This window comes from Lobosporangium transversale (assembly GCF_002105155.1).
Source record: "Lobosporangium transversale strain NRRL 3116 chromosome Unknown BCR41scaffold_21, whole genome shotgun sequence".
Lineage (NCBI taxonomy): Eukaryota > Fungi > Mortierellomycota > Mortierellomycetes > Mortierellales > Mortierellaceae > Lobosporangium > Lobosporangium transversale.
This window is the reverse complement of record NW_019028999.1, coordinates 236420-251141: the sequence shown is the minus strand read 5'-3', so window position 1 is coordinate 251141 and position 14722 is coordinate 236420. Positions and strand designations below refer to the sequence as shown.

General features: G+C 40.7%; 4 protein-coding genes across 4 annotated transcripts; 3 read left to right on the top strand and 1 right to left on the bottom strand.

The window, feature by feature from the left end:
• Window positions 1–1945: 1945 nt before the first annotated feature.
• Window positions 1946–6764, bottom strand: BCR41DRAFT_422570 (hypothetical protein). Its single transcript, XM_022030171.1, has 14 exons — window positions 6459–6764; window positions 6302–6378; window positions 6043–6197; window positions 5774–5963; window positions 5161–5660; window positions 4888–5065; window positions 4529–4800; window positions 4047–4432; window positions 3665–3947; window positions 3300–3556; window positions 3139–3213; window positions 2896–3055; window positions 2204–2803; window positions 1946–2118 (listed from the first exon to the last, which is right to left on the bottom strand). The coding sequence occupies exons 1-14, from the start codon at window positions 6713–6715 to the stop codon at window positions 1981–1983; spliced, it is 3528 nt and encodes a 1175-aa protein (XP_021880805.1). The 5' UTR covers window positions 6716–6764; the 3' UTR covers window positions 1946–1980.
• Window positions 6765–6776: 12 nt separating this feature from the next.
• Window positions 6777–9918, top strand: BCR41DRAFT_354679 (hypothetical protein). Its single transcript, XM_022024361.1, has 11 exons — window positions 6777–7038; window positions 7127–7222; window positions 7313–7393; window positions 7489–7767; window positions 7860–7934; window positions 8036–8388; window positions 8481–8576; window positions 8662–9018; window positions 9110–9211; window positions 9302–9509; window positions 9634–9918. Exons 1-11 carry the CDS (start codon window positions 6934–6936, stop codon window positions 9796–9798), a joined length of 1917 nt encoding a protein of 638 aa, XP_021880804.1. The 5' UTR covers window positions 6777–6933; the 3' UTR covers window positions 9799–9918.
• Window positions 9919–10158: 240 nt separating this feature from the next.
• BCR41DRAFT_354675 (hypothetical protein) lies at window positions 10159–11047 on the top strand. Its single transcript, XM_022024360.1, has 3 exons — window positions 10159–10382; window positions 10506–10609; window positions 10764–11047. Exons 1-3 carry the CDS (start codon window positions 10340–10342, stop codon window positions 10827–10829), a joined length of 213 nt encoding a protein of 70 aa, XP_021880803.1. The 5' UTR covers window positions 10159–10339; the 3' UTR covers window positions 10830–11047.
• A 740-nt stretch (window positions 11048–11787) lies between these two features.
• Window positions 11788–14189, top strand: BCR41DRAFT_422567 (hypothetical protein). The gene is made up of 3 exons (XM_022030170.1): window positions 11788–12749; window positions 12870–13228; window positions 13515–14189. The coding sequence occupies exons 1-3, from the start codon at window positions 11885–11887 to the stop codon at window positions 14145–14147; spliced, it is 1857 nt and encodes a 618-aa protein (XP_021880802.1). The 5' UTR covers window positions 11788–11884; the 3' UTR covers window positions 14148–14189.
• Window positions 14190–14722: the final 533 nt, after the last annotated feature.

The window sequence follows — 14722 nt, the reverse complement described above, 5'->3', positions numbered from 1 at the left end:
AATCCAAGCATTTTTCATAGACTTTACTTATAGCTGAAGAGAGAAATATATCATTTTTTAGTGATTTTCTGGTTTTATTCATTAAGGAACTTCAGATTCCTTTATAAGAACACGTATGGTCCCTTAGTACATTATATTATGCACTACATACTCTTACTTTTTGGAAAGTTTGATAAGTTTTGGAGATATTCTGATGGTTCTACAATATTTTGTCTAAAAGCTAGACAATTTTCGTAGAAACATTGACTTCAAGATGCCCTAATTCTCAAACTTTTAAATATAAACATTTTCAATTTTTACCCAAAAATACAATTTCCTGTTTTGAAAGATATATTTTCAGTTGCTTTATCGACTTTAGAGGTTTTAGCACGTTTGGAGCCGAAATGAGGGACTTTACTATAGAGTATCTGCTTTTCTATGGACCCTGAGAACGCGGATGTACGTATATGGAGTACTCAGGCGGTCTGGGAGCATTGCAGAGATGGATCCCGTAAATGCATATTAATATTAATTTCACCCTCGTCCCGAGCGCTCTTTTTTCTGATGAAGTGATACTAGACATTCATAGACAAAGATTGACATTCATAAATAAATATGCAAGCGATACTAACACAAAAACTGACCCGCACAAAACCCATAGAAAGTGATATTAAATCTTCTTTCATGATACCATTTTTGTTACTTTGGTACGCAGTACTAGTATGCTATACTGGACTCTTGATACTAAAATCAGTACGATCCTTTTATATCTGTATGGATTCGGCAACATACCTCTAGCAAACAAGGGGCCGGAAAGGTGTTTTGTTTTTCTTTAGGCAGGGAATAAAAAATGAAAATGGTAAATGGGGGTAGATGCACTAAAAGAGTGGAGGCAAGTAAATGGTGGACATGGTGCATCGTGATGATTTAGCTTGATATATGGTGTTTGCTGGTATTTTTTTGGTGATTGACTGATTTTTTCCCACAAACTCATAGGCGGATTAGATCCAGTTTTCTGTGCTCCCTACTAGCAGAAATCAGCCGCCTATTACATTCAAAGGAAGGAAAAAAATCAGTAAAAAAAAATCAGCAGACACCATATATCAAACTATACCATCATGATGCACTCTGTTCACCGTTTACTTGCCTCCACTCTTTTAGCGCATCTAGCCCCATTTACCATTTTCATTTTTTATTCCCTGCCTACAAAAATGCAAAGCACACCTTTCCGTCCCCTTTTTTGCTAGAGGTATGTCATCGAATCCATACAGATATAAAAAGATCGTATTGACTTTAGTATCAAGTGTCCAGTATGGTATACTCGTACTGCGTACCAAATTAACGAAAGTTTAGTATAACATACTCGTACTGCGCCTAGTATCACTTCATCAGAAAAAAGAGCGCTCGGGACGAGGGTGAAATTAATATTAATATGCATTTACGGGATCCATCTCTACAATGCTCCCAGAGTGCCTGAGTACTCCATATACGTATATCCGCGTTCTCAGGAACCATAGAGACCAGATGCTCTATACGACAGGTTTTGTGAAGAGGGATGGTGAGTTTGGATACTTTGCAGCTGTGGAAGCGGAATTGTTTTTGTTATTTTGGTACGCAGTACGAGTATGTCATACTAAATTTTCGTTATTTTGGTACGCAGTACTAGTATGCCATACTAGCCACCTGATACTAAAATCAATACGATCGTAATTTTCCCTTTATCTGACCCAATACTCCTGCGTTTGTCTTGGTGAACTCAAGTCTTTAAAACAGAGGCTCATACCGATGTTCTACCGCTGCCATTTTGGTTAGTCCGCTATCAATTACAAAAGGTTTATTAAGTGGTAGGCTTATAATTGACTAATACCGATATCGGTATGAGTCTCTAACTTTAAAGTCAGCCAAGTAACTTCAAGCAGTAAACCCACGAATTAGCATTATAATTTTAATAACTGAATAAACAAACCTCCTACTGTCCTACTGTATCATTTTATTTGTTTATTACAATAATTGTCCAATATCGTCAGGATTAATCGCTATTAGAGTCATCTGGTTACATTCACGTCTAAAAGCTGTTACGTTTGTTGTAAACTTGTCGCGGTTGGCAGTAGTCAAGTTATTCTCAATGCCCTCCATTAGCTATTTGAAATAAAAAGTCATGAAGTTAATTGTTGCCATTTCGCAGGTTCTAGCCTCTAACAAGGTACAAATTGCAAGTGCTTACGCCATCGATTGCTTTTTGGAGCAGCTCCTGCCGATCTAGTAACTGCATTCTTACAAATCGCACTGTGTATTCTGCATAGAACTCTCTGTTCAGAAGGATGAGTCCCAGCAAAGGTCGACTTAGACTCCAATGATTCCCGCGACTTTCGAAAGCCACGGCTTGAAAGAGCACCATAAAAATATAGCTGAGCATGCTCTTGTTAGTATGCACATACTCCACCAACCAATGTGAGCTCTGCTGCTGGTACCGACGGCTATCGTTGGACAAGCTTACTACATGTCCTTCATTTTGCTGACTGACATTGTTCACTAAACCATCTCTATTTAAAGATGAGCCTTGAATTTTCTCTGCATCAGTACCACTATGCCTACGAATCTTGTCCCTGTAAAGCCAATTAAACACGAAGGTGCAGATCTTATCGGTCGCAGAGCAGGCTAATGTCGAGCAAGTGGCATCAGTTGAGTGTAGAGGTATAGCTTCGCCCATAGTTTGGAAGATATAGGACAACACTGCATGGGGCATCATTGGTAATCCAGCCATGTGGTCTGTTGCGAACACGTTTACAGCGTTAAAGTAGGCAAGGGCAAGCTTTGGATAGGACTATGGTAGTTCATCAAAGTTTAAAAAGTCAATCCATATCATTATAAATATATTGCATGCTGTATGGAAGCGAGCACTAGTATCGAGGTTACAATCATATCATCGATAGGTATAGCAGTTATCAGCTGAAAAAATAATTCGAGGACACGATCCAGTGCTTTGTCTCCATAAAGCTTGAACACGCCAAAATTGGCATACTTTCCAGACAGAGACACAAACATGATATTAAAGAAGAGTATGGTTCCTTTATATCTAGAAATTTAGACGAGGGTAACAAATTTACTGGTTAATCAAGAAATTATTTCAAAATTAAGCTGTATTTAATATTTGCTTACTTGTTCAACCAACGATTGTCCCCATTTAAAAGGGGTCGCACCAGCAGATTTTGGCCTAACGTTTGCAAAATATTACTATTGATTCATTTGGATCACTGATTAGCTAGCAAATATTGGCGCCAATGAAAAGAGAATATTATAACAACGCATCCTCAACTTGCCTTGTCTCGCGGAAGAGGAGGATGCCATCCGCACTGCTGCTGTCAAAAGTAACTCGGCTGCTCTTGTTAGTCGCAAACTCCTGCCAGAACCTCAAGACGGTAATCGCAAGCTCACTTTGTGGCCAAATCTCAATTGCACGTAAGGCAATGGGGCTGTAAGCGGCAAAAAACCATTCGTGGAATAGATTGAACTGTTTCCTATTGCTGATGCTTGTCACGAACCCACGTAAATCTTTAAAAACACCTAGGAGAGTCAGCTGTTAATAGATATGATTGTGAAAACCCATTAGTTAGTCTGACCAAGGTATAAACAATGGAAAATAAAAAGTGACAAGGAAAAGAACGTCCTTTTGAAAAATGCATACTTGAATATCCTCTTCATTTAAGCCTCCTCCTCCTTCAAATGCGACTAGTATCTGATCCAGAATCGTCTCCCAAGGCTTAACAAACCGCCAAAAGTCTGCATCCACATTGTCTTCTGAAAACAAAATCTGCGAAAGCATCTTATAGTAAATTGTCCTACATTGTCCCATATCTGAGCTCGGGTTTCTACTTTTTGGGTTCAAGAACTGAAACTCGCTTGGGCTATGATTCTTTAACAAAGCCTTTGTTGTATCAAGTTTCCGAATGAATTTCACAGAGCTGTATCTATTGCATACAATATAAAGCCTTGGAGCTGAGCAACATGGATATTTAGGTCTTAACAGGGCGGTGATCGCTCTACTTTTCCTTTATGTCCTGTCTTACCCTGAGGAGAGAGTAGTGAACAGCTTGAGGGTCCGAAAAACAAGCTGGTCCTCTTGTTTCCTCCAGGCAGGGTTACCGCTTGACCGAAGATTGCCAAGAGATGAATTCATGATTACGTTGAGAACTTGGCTTGGGGTGTTTAGACCCCATCGTGCTGCCAATTGTATATACACTTTACCAGCTTTTGCTGTATCTTCATCAATGTAGGAGCTCCGAAACTGAATGTAGAAATATATGATAGAGGACTGTATATATAAATGGGCATCCGGGGAAGAAATGTATAAAGGCATTTGGGTCGTTGAAATTCGAAGCTGATGAATGAAGCCCAAGACCTCGCATGCAAACTCTCCATCCATCTGGTCCTGTTCGGACGTGCTTTGGTACATCTAAGTTTGTGGGATTCAGGGGAATTAGTTTAGTCATTCAGAACGTTTTGTTGCTGTTGATTGTGTCAATTATTTCTTTTCGAGGACTTCACTTACAACTCTACCACCAATGCATGCAGCCATGATGTAGACTATCCACGTAAGTTGCAGCTGGACCACCATAAGACTTTCTTTGATATCATTTGAAACAGGTACCCGCGACGGGTTGCCAGGTCCTGTAGTAGCTCTCTGAAGCAAATCTTGGTATTTCAGCAAAAGATCTTTAAACTCGGTGCAGATGATCTGACCTGATTCACTATACTTTGTGCGTGCAATATCGGCAAACATTTCCAGTAAGGGTAACAGAGCTTCTTCTGATTCTAGTGGATCTATAGGATGGCGATAAAAATTAAGCATCTGAGTAAATGGCTACAGTATTATCACCGATATGTTCGTCCTTTGCATTAGTTATTTACCATCTGCCTCGCCATCCATGACGGCATAAACACATTCCAAACATGACTTAAGAAAGGCCCTCGTTAATTTGACAGTAATTCTCTCAATTAGACGTTCTGTTTCTTGTTTCGCTGAGCTGAGCCCTGATACTGTTTTGTTCCAGAATGTAAGGAGATATGGTATAGTATTTGGTGACCACTATTATAAGAGGATAGATTTCATAAGTTCGTATTATTATAAGTTCTGGAACCTGACATAATACCAGGAATCTCCAAATCGAGCTCGAAGAGTACCTTCCAGGAGTGAAATCCTTGAGCTGTGAACTCCCCAATTGCTGTGAGCCACTGTTCGGCTTCCGAGTAATCGCAAGTCTCGGCTAGTCGGAAGGTGCTCTTGAAACGTGACAGCATACGTGAAAACTCATGGAAATTTCCGACATCCTGCAGTTTATTTTGGCCCGCAGCGGTGTTCATTGTCCACAATGTTTCCCGCATTATATGACATACATAGGAGTGTCGAGTATTGTCATCTGTAAAAATAGAGCGACGAATTGAGGCTGCCTGGGATAAACACTCCATTACTAGTGCAGACACAGGTGCTGAGAATGCCTTCCAGCATTCCCATAGAATATCAAGGTACCCTGACTCTTCAAAGACCGATCTCCAGGCAGCTGGGACTTGAATACTTCCGACATCATCTAATGATTCTTCATAGGATGTTCCAATGAAGTCAAAGCCAAGACAAGCCTTAATCAAAATCAGTATTGCTTCCTTCAATTTTTCGGTATCCGTGCCTATATACAGAGTGGAGTTAGAGAAGAGACAATATAGTTGACCAGTCGGCGGATTAATACTTGGATGTGACAAAAGAAACTTTGTGATGAGGCTGAAAATACGTAAATCATACCGGAGAGTTGGCACCGAAGCACAGCTCGAAGCATGTCGAGAGCAACCTGAAAGATTGGAAGCAATTGGGTGTCCCGGAAGCCCACAGCTGATTTTCTGTTTTTGAGAACATTATGAGAACCAAGGATATTCATCTCTGTGGCTATAGCAGCAAGTATACGTACTCCTATGATGCGGTGATCTACTCCATGCTGGTCATCCGACACATAATACCAAATCAGCTGACTAATCGCTTGTTAGCCAATTGCTACGCTGTAAAAGCTTCATTACCTGGAAAAAGGGCTGAACGCTGTCTAAGAGCGTACGGAATCCTTCGTTCTGGAGCCAGCCCAACTTTGTTATGATTGCAAGAAGTTGTGCCTGTGCAGCAAGAATAAATGGTGGCAAATCAGGTTTTTGGTAGATATATTGGAGTACAAATGTACCTAACAATAACCACATATAATTTAGAATTATTGATCATCAATCAATAATAATGCATACAAAAGGCTGATTATAACTAGCAGAAGGGAGGTCATGAGGCACATACGAAGGCCATGCTGCTCAGTTATACTGAAGGTCGTGAAATGACTCTCGACCAGTGATCTGAGACGTGTCGTCGCAAACCTATAATATTAGATAGGAGACATAAATTAACAAAGCGCGCTTGTATCCAAAGGTTACCAAGAGCATGTGGATAACCTTACATCAAGGCATAGGGGTTTTTTGAATTTTCGAGTATATTTCGACAGAACAACGCAGACTCGATTGGTGAGGTGGCACAAGAGTTGTGGGCGTGTGTGGCATCTAACGCATTGTTGCTATTAGCACCTGACTCGATACTAAATGTGGGACAGTAATAGTTGAGAAAGCTTTCAGCTTGAATCCTGCTAGAAGGACTGGATGGGTTATAAAGGGTCTCGCAGTTCTGCTCGAGTGTTTGCAGGTCAAGTGACGAGGACATATTGTTATAAAAGGGAAGACATTAGCTGTTATAAATGAATCGCTATTCTACTCGTGAGAAATGAGAATGTAAAAAAAGAGATTTCTCTGACATTATTCAGTTAAAAGTGAGGTCACAGAGGCGCGCGCCTGGGAAACCTTGCGAGCATTGTCGTGTTTGTTTATTTTGTACTTTCTTTCTTTCTTCCTTTTGTCGCTCATTTCCAACAGCTGCTCGCCATGGATCCCGATGACGTTGGTGCTTACAATTGGAGAAGTACAACCAGTAGTAACCGCACGGTTACTACTCGAACGGATTCCACGGAATGCGATGATTATTGGTTTGTAAGTCGATTATTTTTCATTAGACAGATCTAATGCCTTCAATCTCTTGCAAGCAGGCGTTCTCGAACTAATGACTTAATATTTGTAGGTTCCTCCTTATGCCGACATTAGAGAGCTACAAGAACAGCTCAAGGCGCTAGAGACGGATTCAGCGACACACATGGTGTTAAATCCTGACCAGGAGGTACCAGATTCCTCATGATACTACTGTCTTCTGAATGTGCTACTTGTATTACGACTAAAATTCGAAACTCTCTCGGTCTGCGATCTCTAGCGAGTCGAGATTTGGGGCCCGACAGCATGCATTCAGAAGGCGAAGCAACAGCTTACATACTTTGCTTCGGTCTACCAGGACGTATGTACAAGTTCACATCCATCAACTCCACAGAACTATATGATGCAATCATTCTATCAAGTTGTTAAACTTTTCATATAAAATTGATCGCGTAGATGGCTGAAACCAAACGGAAGGCGACTAAATCAAAGGGCTGGGCGAAACCAGAGCGCGAGTTGACGAAAGCCGAAAAGAGAAAAAAGGAACGCAGGGAGAAAGAGCTTTTCGAGAGTCAACGTTATCTGAATTTACCAACGGAGGATTTAGCGTTTAATCACTGTATTAAGTGGCCCAAAGATCAGCCTATCGGTCGTCTTCTTGGTAGCAATTTGATCGTCCTTAACAACTTGAGAACTGAATTCAAGTGTTTTATCTGGCTAGAGAACGCAGACCTAGTAAGTTGATTACACAATGCATCATGGATTTTGTCTGTTTACGTACAAATAGAAAGACTATTGCTCACCACTATTATTTTTCTTTCAAAAAGATTCATGTTGCTGGTAATGACAAGAATAACGTGTTGTCGGCTATGAATCGCATTAAAAACTACATCCTCATGCGGGTATGTTATTTTTTTCACTTGAGCGGTATAGATTGGGTTTATTTAATAAAGATTCTGAGCTCCCTTCACCATTTCACGCCACAAATTTCGGGATTCAATAGACTAGGCCACCCATCGAGACCGTTTGTCATGTCCTAGAAAAACCATCGAAGCTTGTAGAGATTGAATTGGTTCCAGATCCACGCGTGCCTTATATTGATTTGCCGACCCAGCTGGCTATGCCTCAAATCAGATCACGAAAGGAAAGCAATCCTAATCATTTCTTGAGAGCCAGACTAGTGGCAGGATATGAGAATCTTCATGATCTTGATTTGCAAATGGCGGCGATTGAAAGAGGCGACACCAATTCACAGATTAAGGCTGAAAATGGGGTCAACATTATGCGGAATGCGGCGCAAGCAGGTGCTTTGAGTCAAGATGATATTTATATTCAATCGATGGCGTATATTGAAAAGTAACTACCATGGATGATTTTCATGTGATCATTTGAAACTGGATTCATGACAATAAGTTCGCTAAGTAATATATACATTCAACTTCATATAGTATGACGAACCAAAACATTACACGCATCCGTAGAGCATTGGAAACTACACTCGGTCAAGTACAATTGTTGGATCGAGAAATCCAAATGCGAATCAAGTATGAGGTTTACAAATTTTCACAGCTGTAACTTCATGGTAAAAAAAAGTCAAAGCTTCCTGACAAAAAAATCTTTTGAATGCAGTATCGGGCGTATTCGCTTTTTAGAATACCCTAGTAGGAGTCTATACCAGGTTCGTGAGATGGACATTAGTGTTCTCCCCGACCCCCGCTTAATAACCGAGTTCAGCCCGTTTTTGACCGACTCAACAGACCTTTTCCGTAAGCTTAAAGCGAGGCTCTCTTCCCTCGGCCAGCTATCTGTTATCGAGCCTGAGGCGGTTTGGACGCTTGGTGTGCTGAAAAGAGGCGAGCCTCCTAACGAAAGACCTATCAATGTCCAGACGGAAATGACATTTCGAGATGACGGCAAAGTCGGTCTCTGGAATGCATTAGTGCAAACATCGACTCCTCTTAACATTAGGGTCCTTTCATCTGAGAAGTAATACCTAAACCAGCCACGCAGCATACTTTACGAAGGCCCATATCATTGAAAGCACATCTAACCATAACACATAAATCGATGTTAATAGGAAGCTCTCATGGACATGGAGTGTTACTACAAGAAGGCGGTTAGAGCTGGACAAGTTCTCACCGGAAGGGAAATTTGTACACCAACTCAGTTTGGACAGAAGGTATAGAAAATATCATGAAAATACTGCTTTGAACTTGATATACTCTGCTTACCAATTCTTGATCTGCTTGCCCTATATGAAATCCATTAGTAAAGGAGAAGACGGCAAGCTCGTTTCAGCCGACACGAGTTACGTGCAACTGAGACACATTCGACGTTCGAAGAAGTGGTTATTCGTGAGGGATCCGTGGACGATTGAGCTGACAAAGGACTCTTTCTGGACACGCGAAAGGCCTGCAGCACCCTTCCAATACCTGACTCTTGATACAGAGCCTGATCAAGAGCTGTACTCCGTTTCAGTAAGTAAAACCTTCTGGCTTCGCCTTTTGCTTGAGCATGACGCTAGATATGATATCCAATAGTGCTCACAATCTGTATGCCTTCGCGCTTCAATCTTCATGTGTTCTATGCACATATGTATAGATGTATAGAGATTCATGGACAATGCGGTTCAGCGAGAACCCACACCTTGGCGTAGGTCAAGTATCTTCTTGGGAACCTTCCGACTTTGTGGAAGGCGAGGAGTCCATTATCAAGACGATAGAGATGGTTTCTAATATTCGCTCAATGATCGAAGGGTTGCTCTAAATCCCCCAAGTGCTTGCAATAATGCTCCGCACAGTGATTATACTGTAATGTTTGGAGGGTAGTTTATAAATCATTAAATCTTTTCGCAGAAATCTTTATGATTGGAGTGGTTGAGCAAGGCAAATATGGAATTGCTTTTTTCTAATCGACATTGTGAAAGTTACAAAGTTACACCAACCTTTTTTTTTGACCCATATCAGCCCTGTGATGAATTTGATAGGATGACAGTCAAAATCAACACTCACGACAAACAAAGCACCACATATTCATGTCAAAACATCAATACATCAACATTCACATAGTCCAGTGATAGGTGCAATAAAGTGTTAGGACCATCTCATATATACTCGCGACTTTTTCCTTTTTTTCTTTTCTTTTTTTTTTCTCCTCTCTCTTTTTCTCTCTGACAAATACACTTCTGAACAGTTGTTTATCCTAATCACAATCATTCACTTCCTGACAGTCTGCTTAAGTTTCTTTTGCTCTCTTTTTTGCATCCGTCCATCTTTTTTACAAGCTCTCTCATTCCTCATTGTCCACTATGCCAAAGGTCAAGGCTACTGCTGTCCCTACAAAGAAGTCATGTAAGCTATGCTGGTCCCATGACTATCTTACGCTTCTACAACTCTCCTTGCCTTGCGTTTTGTCATAAAAAACGCGCCACTAATTTTTTTTTTTCTTTTTAAACTTTACTATCTTCATGCTAGCCGCGCCCACTGAGGCACCCAAAAAGAAGATGTCTATTTACAACACGTTCATGAAGGAAGAACTTCCAAAGTACAAAGCTAAGCACGCTGGTGTCGAGCATAAGGTATTTTGAGCAAAGAATATAGTGAATTTTTAATGACAGTCATTGTTCCGAGTTTTCTTTTCTTTATTTGTAATGGTCGCAAGGATATTTGGATACCTCAAATATCTAACATACTGCTTTATGATCAATGTACTTTACACGATTATTTCTGTAGGAGGCATTTAAGCAAGTTGCCATCATGTGGAAAAACTCTCCTTTGAATCCAAAGCGTGGCCAATAATAGCGAAACTAGATTTCTTGAAAGTGGTCAACTATGCTCTGCAAGCTGACCAACACACCCAAGCTCTCTTTTCCTAATGCGCCTTTTTTCTTTTTTTTTTTCTTTTCCTTTCGTCAGTGCATTGCCTTTTTACCTCTTTAGTATTATGCTGCAATCCTTGATTATATACTTCACAGTTTCATTAAGATGCTGGTTTTACTTTAGTTTATGTATTCATGTCACCAGTAGCCAATTTTAATTGTCAATATATACAACTTCTCTTAATCTTGTCTCTTATCCATGTTTCCATTTTGCTCACTCTTAATGCTCGTCTGTAAAATGTTTATTGACGGCTACTTAATTACCGATAAGGCCATATCCTGACTAAATGCAGAGTCTTAGATGGCGCAGTATGGCTTCAGTTTAGGAGGTCCATTCAGCATGAATCTAGGCGCAAGATAAACCAGGCGTATTTTGGCCCTGGCTGCACGTTAAATGTGTCCAGTCTACAAACTGATTTCGTCAACCTACAGCTAGTAAACAAGATTAAAGTAGTGTTGATTATGGCTTCGCCTTGATATGGAGTGTAGACAATTAAAGAAAGGGTAGGACGATACCCGATCGATTCATTTTCGCTAGTCTGCTAATCTTAGGAAGCATTAGCAAAAAAAGTGAAGCAGGATATTATGAATAGAAGACGCGTAACACCATTTCATATTTGGCGAATAGCACTTCCCCAATGACCTCCTGAGTGATACCAAACTTAAAAGAACCAGCCTGTTTGGCAACTCTGTGTCAAATCCATGTTTATTTATCATGCACTCTGCCAGAATTTTGGAGATGGCCACTTCCAACTGTGACAAGCGAGTAGATGAAAAATATAGGGACAAACTCTCAATAGTGCTATGGGAAAACCGAGGACCGTTGAGACGAACACATCTTTAAGCATCGCAAGCATACAAATTTTGAGTGGTGCTAAGGAAAAGGCACGTGACTCGTTTTCGCATTTGTATTTATTTCCCGTCAGTTCTTGGCCATCTTTACAGATTCATATACTTTCATATAAAAGGGACAACATGGATGATCAAACAGTGTTGCAAACACTCGTGCAGCAGCAACAGTCTGAACACCAGGATCAATCACAGACAGATCGGCTGGAGCAGCAAAATCATGGGCAGAATAATCAGAATCATGTAGTGCTCATATCGAAGTTGCATCAACATAAACATCCTGCACAAGAAGGCGTTCAGCGCGACCAACAATCGGACGAAGGTGAAAAAAGTACCATCAACTTGGCCAAAACTGATTCCTTTCAGACTATATCAAATGATAAAGAAAATGAACATCTCCTTCATCAAACTACAAGGGCACTTTTTGAACAGCACGACCAACTCATAACGGCTACAGGAGCGGTTACTGTGCATGCTCTTCAAAGTTCAGCAAGTAGTGAAGTTCAAGGGACCCATACCCATATTACGAATTCCTTAGATTCTATTCCTATCACTACTTCTGCTATTTCGACTTCGACAGCTGTCACTGGTGATGCAGTCTCCCCAGTTGTTAGTCCCATTATTACTAGGTTAACAACATTTGATCCTGCAATGGCACCAGTAGTAGCTACGACTTCTAACACAGCCAGTGCGACGGACTCTTCAGACGTCGTATCGTCTTTGGCAACTTCTTCATCGTCAGCAGCAGCATTGGCGCCTATTTCAGTCTCAAAGGGACCATCCAACGTTCTTGTCAATAACAGAAACGATGTGATTAGTCCAACGAATGATCCACCAATTATCAACTCATTAGGTTTGGATATTAACAATAGATTTGAAAAGTGCCCAACTATAATCAAATGGCCAGCCAATGAATGGGAGACGTGGCTAGAACAAGAAAAAACACATTGTAGATGGAATCTGATCCGGCACCGTTACCGGGATAAGCAAGGTGACGGCAAAAAAAAAAAAAAAAAAAAAAAAAAAAAAACAGTGATCGAGACACGTTGGTCATGTTTGGCGAGCTGACTACTGACTGACGATCTTATAAACATGTAAATGCTATGAGCAGTGTTTGCGCGGGGTCCAACTGCAAGTGAATGGACGCGCGAGTACCATTGTGATCATGCAGGACAATATCGTGATCGCAAAAACCCTAATATTGATCCCAGTAAGAAACGCAAGAGAACCGGAAGTATTAAATGTAACTGTCCGGCTTTTATCAAGATGCGCAAGAGTTTTTCCGATGATGACGTGGTGATAGAGTACTACTGGAAACATGAGGGGCATATACCAGATTTGATGGAGGATATTAAGGCCCAGAGACTGCCGCAAGATCTCAAGGCATGGATAAAACGGCGCGTCAATGAAGGCCATGACTGGAAGTCCGTAAAGGGCATGATGACACAGAATTCACCTTTGCTCGACGAGGTAGATGCTTTCTTTATTTTTTATATGAAAATATCTGTATAAATAATCAAAAAAAAAAAAAAAAAAAAAAAAAAAAAAGGAAGAAAGAAAAAGAAAGAAGAAAGAAAAAGAAAGAAGAAAGAAAAAGAAGGAAGAAAGAAAAAGAAGGAAGGAAGAAAGAGAAGGAAGGAAGGAAAGAGAGGGTATAAAAGAGAAGATTGGTGTGGCAGGAAGGTAAAGACAGTTCTGTTTGTTATTGAAACTAACATAACTGCGTTCTGGGGCGACTAATCCTGTTCAATAATAGCTGCATCCAACCACCAAGGCAAACGTTAGGTTGCTCCTACAGGCCAGTTATGCTCAACATGCCAATACTTTGCGTCAAATGAAGAGCAAGCAGCACAGTGGTAGTAGTAGTAAGCGGTCTTCAGGAGCAAGTAGCCCTATAGGAGAAGCGAGTAACGGCAACAATACAAACATTATCACTTCCACACCACGGAAAATAGCGATTGCACCGCGCCCTATATCATCATCCATAACATCAGGACAGGGCAGCGCACAAACAACATGGCAGTTTGATTCAAACGGCAGCTCTGTTCAGCAACATGAACAATTAAATGGCACAGCCACCGACAATCAAACGTTAGCTGTGCATAGGTTAGTTCCGAATCAAGTTTCTAAAGACAAAGAAATGACAGTATCAGAGACAACCCAGCACCAACAAGACAATTCACCACGGTCAGTACAAGCACTGTATCCGAATCAACAACCTCGAGACATGATGCTTCAGATGCTGCGTGCAATTGCAGATTTACAGAAGGAAATGGAAGCAAACGAAGAGTACGTGTCACAGGAGGATGCTAACCATATCATTGAATCCTTTGCACTACCAATCCGACTGATGAAGGAGGCGCTTGAGCGAAGGGTTGGTAGCCGTTAAAAAAAAAGAAAATAAAAATAAAAATAAAAATAACAATGTCAGACATTTTGGAAATTATGATGTTTCATAAGTCTTAATGTGCACTCTCTCCCTACTTTCTGCTTTTAATCCTCCAATCTAAGCTTCCGCAAAGCCATCCTTTACTCAGTAATTCATGTCATGCTTCGGTTTATTCCTGACATCCGAACGTCATGGATATGTGGAACTATGATCGCTTACGCTTTTTTCCATCCATTAGTCTGAGACAATAACTGTGGCCATAACTACAGACCTCATCTAAAATAGCTAAGATCGGGCGCTAAACCATCAATAAGAGTAGTAAAAATTATTTCGCCACACGAAAGTCTGCCTGATGTCCGTGGTACAACCTTAAATAAGATCGGCTACACGTTCAAAAGCGTACAGCGACGTATATGTAGCAGAAAGCTACCGAACTCAAGAATAGTAAAGATAATAGCATACAATATCAACTTAAATTCATTTAGGAACAGTAGCCTGAGATTTATCAAGCGAAATATGGTAAGCAAGGATGGGAGATGGGACTGATCGGGTAGAGCTATAGGAGAGATGCAAGT